Raw genomic sequence first — 10295 nt, 5'->3', positions numbered from 1 at the left:
GTGTCCATGCAGTAAGTGTAAAACTCTAAGCAAGCAAGATACACTTATAAGAATCTATCCATCAAATTCACAACACCGGGCTGTTGTTGTAAACCATTTTCTCTTGGGTGAGTATGCTGAAATAAATCAAAGTTAGTTTGTCTTAAAAGGTCAGGCCGTATTTGGAACCAGTTTCCATTATACATGTATACAGTGTAATGTGTATTGGTTAAAATCTGCTGTTCTGAATTAATTATGCCGTACCGATGAGATTAATTACTGAAGTCAAAGATTTTATTGTTATTTCTCCATATATAAGGAATCCCTGGTAGTCACGTCATACGCTCATTTATTTGACACACTATCTTGCATTGGATTGGTCTGTTCCGGGCCCATAAACAGTTTTTTCCGCTGAAATGAACGACGAATTTTGTTTTATATTGCAGAAGTTTTCTGTCCTTCTACATCCGTTCAAAAGAAGCTTTTGTGAATTGTGCCCTATACATCAATCGATTTTATTTATTTGATTGTTGTTTTTTGCCGTAATCAAGAATCTTTCACTTATTCCACGGCATTTCAGTTGTACGCTTAACTGATGAACAGTTTAAAGCCGGTGATACGAATAGGGTGCTAATTGGGAAAATAAATACATGTATTTGGAAATACTTCCATAAATACTGAAAGGATTTTACCATAGTTTTTTAGTGATTAAAAACCCGATTTTTGTAATTATTAATAAAAATATTGTGTCAATGGTTAAATCCTCAAAACAACTCAATCTTCACAAATCAGTTTTTCGCTCCACATCGACAGATCAAAATTCAAGAGTTCGCTAGTGAGGAACAAATTGTCTAAAATCCATTAACATTTGATCACTGTTCACTAGATCTAGACGAACAGACCATTTACAGGTTAACAGGTGGTTTAATTCCTACGTTTTATGCTTTCTTGTTGTTTTATATGAGCGCCATTCACCATGTATAGTTTTTGCCTGTGTCATCAATGTTTTCTAATCTTGGGATTGAACAAGTTTTTCGACACTTTACTCGCGCCGAAAACTAATATTATCAGTATGTATGTGTACACTTGTGTTATATTTATTTGGTGAAGAAATGAAATGAAAAAACGTTATTGAAGGGTAAGGAAATTTGGACAGTGTGAAGAGGAAGCCGTCCAATAGGACAACTACCACAGTCGACCTTAGACACGTCACATCATCAAGCTGGGGATAGCAGCTGTATTCGTGAATACGAATAAAACAGTTCACATGCAGATTGTTTTTTGTCACCAGACACAGCAGCCGACCCTTGTGTCAGTGTTCAACGTCCATGGCACGTGTCCGGGCAGTGATATGGACAGTTGCCGCCAGTCTCGCCGTTCTGATGTCTTTACCACAAGTAACTGGCCGGAACCGTAAGTGTCGCACTGTATATCGTGAACATATCATAGGAGTTCCTCTCCCATCCGTCAAGAGTACTGGCACATATACAATCAGAGTTTCACCTACCGTAACAATTTCGTCCGAGTCAATAATACCCGGATGTTTATTTTCTAAATCCATTAGTCCTCTTCTAATCAAACCAGTTCGCTACAGGTAGAACAACAGTTAGGTGCCTGCGTCCATTGAAGTAGGCCTAGTGGGTAACCAATTTTACATGCAGTAAAAAAGTCGACAAACCGCCCTGCTAAATTTAGAGAAAATTCCATTGAAGGCAATGTTATATACCTGTAGATTTGCTTTACCATGTATGCATTTTGCATCAGGTACATTTGATATGTTATAAATGTAAGGAATGGCGCCCCCAGCTAGTGTAAATATATACATGTAAATATCTTCCCAATTCTTCATATAGTACCTCCGCTCACAGCTTCACCAGCGCCGTCTCCCACGACGTCTACAACGCTCTCTACGACCAACGACATAACGTCAACGTCGCGACGTTCAGACTTTACTAGCCAGGACTCACCAACGTCGCGACATTCAATCTTGACTAGTCAGGAATCATCGACGTTGCGACCTTCAGATCTGGTTAGTCAGCAGCCATCAACGTCCGTGTCAGTCATTCCTCATACAGCTCAGCCGGCGTCTAATTGGCGTCTTGGCATCAGTATTCATGCAAGTTCAGTAACTCAAGCAAATTCAGCGCTGACCACAGCAAACTATCTCAGTCGAAGTCGGCCAGCTCCAATGGAAATTTGCCCTCTACACTCCTCAGGAGTTTGTCAGTTTCCTCATCAACCTTTGCAGAAACACTTCCGGTAGACGGGTGGACGACCGAGTTGGGGAAAACATCGGATAGTTTGCTATCAGCAAGGTCATTGTCTGACATCTCTGCCTCGTCCACGTCTTCTGGTAACACCATATCGGACGAGGGACTGTCTCCTTCAGCTACCGAGCAGCAGCAGCAGCCTGTTACGAATAGACGGCCAACAGCTCTAGGAAGTGGCCGCTTCTCAGATACTACGTTTTCGTCGACTGGAGATTCGGGTCACCATTTGGACGACGAGCCAAGCAAGATTAAGACAGCGGTACCCCGAAATAGGACAGCTGTGACCAGAGAGGATAGAGCACAGAGTGTAACAGATGTAGTACCGATGACCACGTTACAGGACACAGTGAGCCCTGATGACCATACCACGAGATACACAGTGGCTTCAACAGAGCAGATTAATAGGCTCCTTGGGTCTGTAAAACTGGTGAACAGGGAGCCTAACTGTGGTAAGTACACCTATACTAGATCTGGAAGAGAACAAAAGACAGGAGAAGGAATAAGACAAAAAAAAATTTGGGACATTCCAAGGAAACGATTGGAAGGCTTTATGAATGGAAAGTAATATTTTTAAAATGATTATAAGATTATGTGTAGTAAAAACTGGCGCGTACGAGTTCGAATGGCCGGGTTACCTTATACTGAGTAACTGCGACTCATGTCCAAGCTGAACTGACCGCTGTTCTCTCGCAATGGATGAATGCTACGTTACCAGTTCTCCAAAACTGTTCATGGCAAAGGTAAGAATGACAGGTGAACTAAGCAGTGTGAGATCTTATTACTACATGTGTGACAAGATCATTATTACAGGATGTAGAAGATTCGCTTAATACACCTTGTGGTTGTTTAATACACCGTGTGATTGTTAATCTTCCTTGTGACTGTTTAATCTGCCTTGTGACTGTTTAATCTGCCTTGTGGTTGTTTAATCTGCCTTGTGATTGTTTAATTGGCCTTGTGGTTGTGTAATGTGCCATGTGGTTGTTTAATCGGCCTTGTGACTGTTTAATCTGCCTTGTGGTTGTTTAATGTGCCTTGTGGTTGTTTAATTGGCCTTGTGGTTGTGTAATGTGCCATGTGGTTGTTTAATCTACCTTGTGATTGTTTAATCTGCCTTGTGGTTGTGTAATGTGCCTTGTGGTTGTTTAATCTGCCTTGTGGTTGTTTAATCTGTCTTGTTAAATTAAATTACAATACAGCATTTTTGATTAATTCCAGATTAGTGACGTCTTACTGTTGCAACCACCATCACTGCATTCCATTTTTTTTGACCTAATTCTGTTGCTGTTTATGCATTTACATTAAACAGTTAAAATAAAACCCTGAGGTAAAGTGACAAGATGCCGTATTTCACCGGCTACTCCTGACCATTTTCCGATAATCACACTGTCGTCGCTGGTCTGGTTTTGGTCTTCATGCTGTAAAGCTTTTATTCGAATATAATCTAATATATACTATCATCCATAATATAAGCGAATATAATCTGTAAAGCAATTACTGTGTTTAACCCCGAGAGATAGTTGTTGCACACAAATACGTCCTGTTGTACACCAGTTCATATTTAAGTGAGAGAAATTATACATAAACACGTCCTGTAGCACACCAATTCATGATTAAGTGAGAGATTACATATAAACACGTCCTGTAGCACACTGGTTCATGATTAAGTGAGAGAAGTTATATATAAACACGCCCTGTTGCACACCAGTTCATGATTAAGTGAGAGAAGTTACACATAAACACGTCCTTTAGCGTAACAGTTCATCATTAAGAGAACCTTAATGCATTCACTGACATACGTAAATTTGTAACGTCACAAAAGATAATCATGCGTTTCTGCTACTTTTTATTTCTCATGTGTATAGTTGTCATTAGGGCCTACATGGTGTGCACAGCACGTTATTCACCTCACAGTACTGTATGGCTACTACACTGCATTGTGCGGTTACTGCACGGCACTTTGTGGAAGCAAAAGTACACGGTACTGATCAGCTGTAGTGATGGATGTTTTAAACCTTTCCGAGCGGTACCCTACAGTTCATCACCATGCCGTCATCGCTTTGCTGTACATTGTATGCGTGTCAAGGTGATGTTGCCGACATAACAACAGGCAGATTTTGGAAAAGTGTTTTGCATGTTCCAGATTCAAAATCATGGTTTATGATTGAAAAAGTGAATACTGGAATGGAAACTGTATGGCTGTTTTAAAACACAACTGTATTCATATTTCATCTGAGCGTTTTGTAGAACGATTGAATGATGGAAGCTATAAACTGATGGTGGTGGCCGAGGTTAACACTGTCCAGGCGTCAGGTGTTATTAGGAATGTGAGTAGGTACTGTACGCATTACATTGCTTTCTGATGTTCATAGTTTATTTGAAGGGGAAACACTGAAGTTTGGGTCAGAAGGATAATGAGACAGGTGTATCTTAAATTTGCATTATGGGCCTTACTTTAGTATAGTGATGTGAAGTCATTGTTTTCACCCCAAACTTCATTTCCTGTGAGGGGCCTCCATGGCCCAGCTGGTTAGCGCGCTAGCGCAGCGTAATGACCCAGGAGTCTCTCACCAATGCGGGTCGCTGTGAGTTCAAGTCCAGCTCACGCTGGTTTCCTCTCCGGCCGCACGTGGGAAGGTCTTCCAGCAACCTGCGGATGGTCGTGGGTTTCCCCCGGGCTCTGCCCGGTTCCACCCACCATAATGCTGACCGCCGTCGTATAAATGAAATATTCTTGAGTACGGCGTAAAACACTATACCAAAGTAAAACACCAATCAAATGAATAAATAAATAAATACTCAAGAACCTTTCACTTATACGATGTCATTCAGTTTTATGGACGGAGGTGCCCCAAGCACCCTCACATTTTTGCAGGAGCATAATGTTATGTCGTACTGGTTATCTTAAATGTGTGGAAGTGTGACATTTCCTTTAAAATGACTGTTATAAGATTGGGTTTGTACAGAGTTGACTTTTAACGTAAAGAAACTCATTCCACTCATGATTAGTTTACATATTATGTAAAATAATCATCAAGGTCTTTTGAAACAATAGTGGTTGGCGTACTAGCGCAGCTCATTGACCCAGAAACCCCTCGGTAACCCGTTGTGAGTTCGAGTCCAGCTCATGCTGGCTTTCTCAGTGGTAGTACGCGGGAAAGTCTAGCAGCAACCTGTGTATGGCCAGTCTGTGCTGTTCCCGGTTTCCTGCCACCATAATACTGACCGCCGTCTTGTAAGTGAGGTATTCTCGAGTACGGAGTAAAACTCCAATCAAATAAATACGTGTTTAAGCAATAAGCAAAATAGAATACGACACTGACACATGTTTTTGCAGATGGCCGCCTAATGTTTATTACGGAAGTTCTCTTAGATTCGTCTGTGGTGAAGGATTTGTCTGAGCCATGTTATGTGTACCCATTGTGTGCCTGGGCACACATACTTTACAATCACCTGTTTGACTCAAGTGTAACATGGGACATCTTTATCAGGCCTGTGGCAGAGGACTTTAGTCCGAATGGTGTCTAAGTCAATCTGTCTGAAGATTCATTGCTCCGCCTTGTTTTTTTTTTTCAGCTTACAAGAGTACTGTCTGTATGGCTGACTTTGTATCTGTGGGTATTCTCAACACAACCTCCACGTGAGTGATATATTGCCCCTCTTTTGCAATCTTTACAGGCGTGGTATGTTGACTTAGTGCAAAGTCTACCGTGGTAAATTCTTATGAGTGACCTGGTTACCCATAAGATAAATAAGCTTAACACTCATGGGAGTGCACCGTAAAACTGGTAAAATGAGCCCCTTTTTAATGAAACTACTGGAACCTTGGTTAGATTAGTTACCTCACAAATATTCACCGAATTTGGAGGTTGGAACCCAGCTCTTGCTGCATGGCTCGGTTTTGTGCACGTCAAAAGGTTTGTCAGGACTGTCCAAGAAAGATCGGTTGTTGTATGTCAGAAGGTTTCCTATCATTGCCTGAGTAAGCTCGATTCTTGTATGTCAGAAGCTTTGTCAGGATGGTCTGCGTAAGCTCAGTTATGGTATGTCAGAAGGATTGATATGATTGTCTGAGAAAGATCGGTTGTTAGATGTCAAAAAGTTTGCCAGGATTGCATGAGAAAGCTCACCTGTTGTATGTCAGAAGGATTGATAGGATTGCTTGAGAAAGATCGGTTGTTGTATGTCAGAAGGATTGATAGGATTGCCTGAGAAAGATCGGTTGTTGTATGTCAGAAGGTTTGCCAGGATTGCCTGGGAATGCTCGGTTATTGTATGTCAGCGGGTTTGTCAGGATTATCTGAACAAGCTGGTTTGTCTGTCAAACGGCTTGTCAGGATTGCCTGAGTAAGCTCGGTTGTTGTATGTCGGAAGGTTTGTCAGGATTGTCTGTGTAAGCTCAGTTGTTGTATGTCAGAAGGATTGATAGGATTGTCTGAGAAAGATCGGTTGTTGTATGTCAGAAGGTTTGCTAAGGATTGCCTGAGAGAGATCAGTTGTTACATGTCAAAACGTTTGTCAGGATTGCATGAGAAAGCTCGGCTGTTGTATGTCAGAAAGTTTGTCAGGATTGCCTGAGAATGCCTGGTTGTTTTATGTCAGCGGGTTTGTCAGGATTATCTGAACAAGATGGGTTGTCTGTCAAACGGCTTTGAGTAAGCTCGGTTATTGCATGTCAGAAGGTTTGTCAGGATTGCCTGAGAATGCTCGGTAATTGTATGTCAGCGGGTTTGTCAGGATTATCTGAACAAGCTGGTTTGTCTGTCAAACGGCTTGTCAGGATTGCCTGAGTAAGCTCGGTTGTTGTATGTCGGAAGGTTTGTCAGGATTGCCTGAGAGAGCTCTGTCGTTGTATATCAGACGTTATGTGAGGAGTGCCCGTGAAAGATCAGTTTTCTCCAGCCATAATCGCTCACCGAAAAGTCATAGAGTGCAGCGCGAAAGACCAGAGTAATAAATGAGTCGATCTCTGCTTGCAGGGGTTGGTACGCCAAGGTCTTCTATGAAGTAACCGTGTCTGTCCGAAGCCTGGTATGTAAGCTCTGGGAGGTCAAAGAAGACTTACGGCTTGCCTTGGAGTCACTGCCCGCTGATATCAGCTCCAACGTTCAGCTGCACCTTGGAGAGTTAGAATCAGGTCCGGTCGGGTGTGTTCAGCTGTTTGTTTATTTAGTTGACGTAATACACTTATACCTCATTTTTGTTGGCGAAGGGTCAAACAGGTCTTTGTTGGGGCTCACTGGGGGTAATTTTGGATCAATTTAAAGAAAAATTTCCGAAAGAAATAATTAATCATCTTTTGTGGTCCTCCTATCTTTGTAGATATTAGGACTATATGTGCCAACCAACATCTCTGTCCTGATGGGTTCGTGTGTCACGTAACAAGTCAGCTGACATGTGTCTCGCTTTGTGACGTTATGAAGTGCGGGGATCACGGACATTGCGCTGTCGACCAGACGTTCCAGCCCGTCTGCATGTACGTTCTTCGTTCATAAGGGCCTTAGAGCTTGAACAAAGAATGAAATATGGTCATGTTGTGGGGAAAGATAAAGTGAATGATCCTTTGATTCATTGGCCTCGCTAACTTTAATTGATTGCAGAAAATCAAGATAGAAGAAAAAAGGATCCTACTTGGATATAAAATGGCTTCTACTTGAAAATTAAGCTAACATAGTTATGTAAACCTATATTCTTATTGTCGTATGCTTATTCCCGCACAATGGCGACTGGGGTGCTGGCCAGGCTGACCTTTGTTCTCTTGGAGTATATGGACAATGCACTGTGTGAACAGATAGTTCACAACTGGTCATCGTAAAGGCACGGACTAACAACAAAAAACAAGCTCTTGTAAAGGCAGAAATGAACAACAAAAACAAGCTATCGTAAAGGCAGAAACGAACAACAAAAATAGGCTATCGTAAAGGCAGAAATGAACATTAAAAATAGGCTATCTTACAGGCAGAAATGAACAACAAAAATAGGCTATCGTAAAGGCAGAAATGAACGACAAAAACAAGCTATTGTAAAGGCAGAAATGAACAACAAAAATAGGCTATCGTAGAGGCAGAAATGAACATTAAAAATAGGCTAACTTAAAGGCAGAAATGAACAACAAAAATAGGCTATCGTAAAGGCAGAAATGAACGACAAAAACAAGCTATTGTAAAGGCAGAAATGAACAACAAAAATAGGCTATCGTAAAGGCAGAAATGAACGGCAAAAATAGGCTATCGTAAAGGCAGAAATGAACAACAAAAACAGGCTATCATAAAGGCAGGAACGAACAATTTGTTGTACAGTTTGTCCTGGATTATTATGGGATCGGAAGGTTCCTTATGTGTCGAATAACTCAAATGGACAGTGTCTTTTTTTTCGGTTACCAGATGTGAAGAGGATGGTACATTCACCCAGTTCGGCGAGGACTGTGATCTGCGGCCAGACAAGGCGACCTTGACCCAGACCTGGCGACCCGCCGGTATAGCTGGCCTTACCATCAGTGGACTGTTCTTGCTTGCGATTGTCGTGGCAGCGTCTCTCTACCTATGGAAAAGATGGAATGGCAGGAAAGTGTCCCAACGGTCAGTATACTGCTCAAACCTTTGCTAAATAAAACCTCCACCACATTTACATTTGACCACCCATCTCTTCTCTCATGCAAATAATCCATACGTACTGTCTGGCCCTGGAGACTGAACTTCAGGGAATTTCTCTTGAGCTGACCGCCATCGCATAAGTGAAATATTTTTGAGTACTGAGTAAAACTTATATGAAATCAATAAATCTATACATGAACGTCAGGGAAAAATTTCAGGATTAGTTCCGAATCGAAAAACCCTCACATTTAATTAGTGGCTCCCATTTTGAGAGGTGTGTGGAGTAGAGAACCGGAAGGAACCAGACCTTACCTACACCACTGGTTTGCCTTATCCATTCTGAACATGAACTAATCAACTTTGGGGTGAAAACATATCACTAAAATGCACTTACCTACAACGCAGAGGTAAAAAGCTCTACTATGCTGTTTATTATGGGCTTCAAGTGCTCGCCTTTTAGAAGGCCCCTGTAGCCCAGGTGGTTAGCGCGCCAGCGAAGAACTATACCCTTATGCATTTCACCAATGCCGTCGCTGTGAGTTCAAGTCCAGCACATGCTGGCTTCCTCTCCGGCTGTAGGTGGGAAGATCTGCCGTCGTAAAAGTGAAATATTCTTGAGTATAGCGTAAAGCGCCAGTCAAATAAACTGATGAAATCCTCGGCCAGTGATGGATCAGCCGTGACTTGTTTTCAATTCCTCCTCGGATTTCTAAGATTCCCATGCTTTCATTTGTGGTAAAAGCTATAGACCGTATCGCCTGGGACCGTCTACCGACCACCGATGTGGCGTGCATGTGCATGTGATGTGGTTTACCGTCCGCCAATGTGGCGTACGTGTATGTCACACGTGAGATATTGCGTCAAGAACTTTCGGTTCTTGATTTTTACGACGAGTAATACGGGTAAACTCTTCGTACTACTAACAGTTTCATCCTTATGTTGTGATGTATTTCATTTGAAAAGTGATCGGCTGATTGTATGTATATGTAAACCCTTGACTTTTAGCGTTTCACCCGAGCGACCTGTCACACATCCTGACTCATTGGGCCACAACTCGGCACCAGAAAACCACCTGAAGCTCGCAAGTGGGGCAGTGTAGTGAGCATATGACGTCTGAGAGGACAAGACCTGTACTGAATCACGTGGAACGTTGTCTTGTTGAGGACCTTGTTGAAGAGCGATACTATTACTACATGTATCCGAACGACGGCCGACGAATAGCTACACAGAGATATTTTCTTGACGACATTTATATTATTTTGAAACCTTCCACAGGGTAAAAAACAATTCTCACTAATAGGTTTACCACTGAAGTTGCAGATGTTGGGGTTGGAGAGAGTGTGTGGACGCATAGCGGTCGAAGCTCAGTGGTAAGCTTTTTATATAATCATACATGAAGTTCATGAAGACCGCATACCTCCACCAACGTCACCTACATCTGTATGTCCTATCT

The 10295-nt window shown here is 42.1% G+C and overlaps 1 protein-coding gene across 2 annotated transcripts; it reads left to right on the top strand.

Annotated features, from left to right (window-relative positions):
* Positions 1 to 1589: 1589 nt before the first annotated feature.
* LOC135465796 (uncharacterized) lies at positions 1590 to 10291 on the top strand. 2 transcript variants are annotated; one of them, XM_064743141.1, is made up of 7 exons: positions 1590 to 2698; positions 4497 to 4576; positions 5826 to 5889; positions 7229 to 7386; positions 7572 to 7725; positions 8633 to 8827; positions 9848 to 10291. In XM_064743141.1, exons 3-7 carry the CDS (start codon positions 5846 to 5848, stop codon positions 9939 to 9941), a joined length of 645 nt encoding a protein of 214 aa, XP_064599211.1. In that variant the 5' UTR covers positions 1590 to 2698; positions 4497 to 4576; positions 5826 to 5845; the 3' UTR covers positions 9942 to 10291. The 2 variants fall into 2 exon arrangements, with proteins under 2 accessions (XP_064599211.1, XP_064599210.1); XM_064743140.1 differs by lacking the exon at positions 1590 to 2698 and having other exon boundaries at positions 3352 to 4576.
* Positions 10292 to 10295: the final 4 nt, after the last annotated feature.

The sequence above is a fragment of the Liolophura sinensis genome, chromosome 5 (assembly GCF_032854445.1).
Source record: "Liolophura sinensis isolate JHLJ2023 chromosome 5, CUHK_Ljap_v2, whole genome shotgun sequence".
Classification (NCBI taxonomy): Eukaryota; Metazoa; Mollusca; class Polyplacophora; order Chitonida; family Chitonidae; genus Liolophura; species Liolophura sinensis.
The sequence above is the reverse complement of the archived record's forward strand: the minus strand, read 5'-3'. Positions and strand labels throughout refer to the sequence as shown.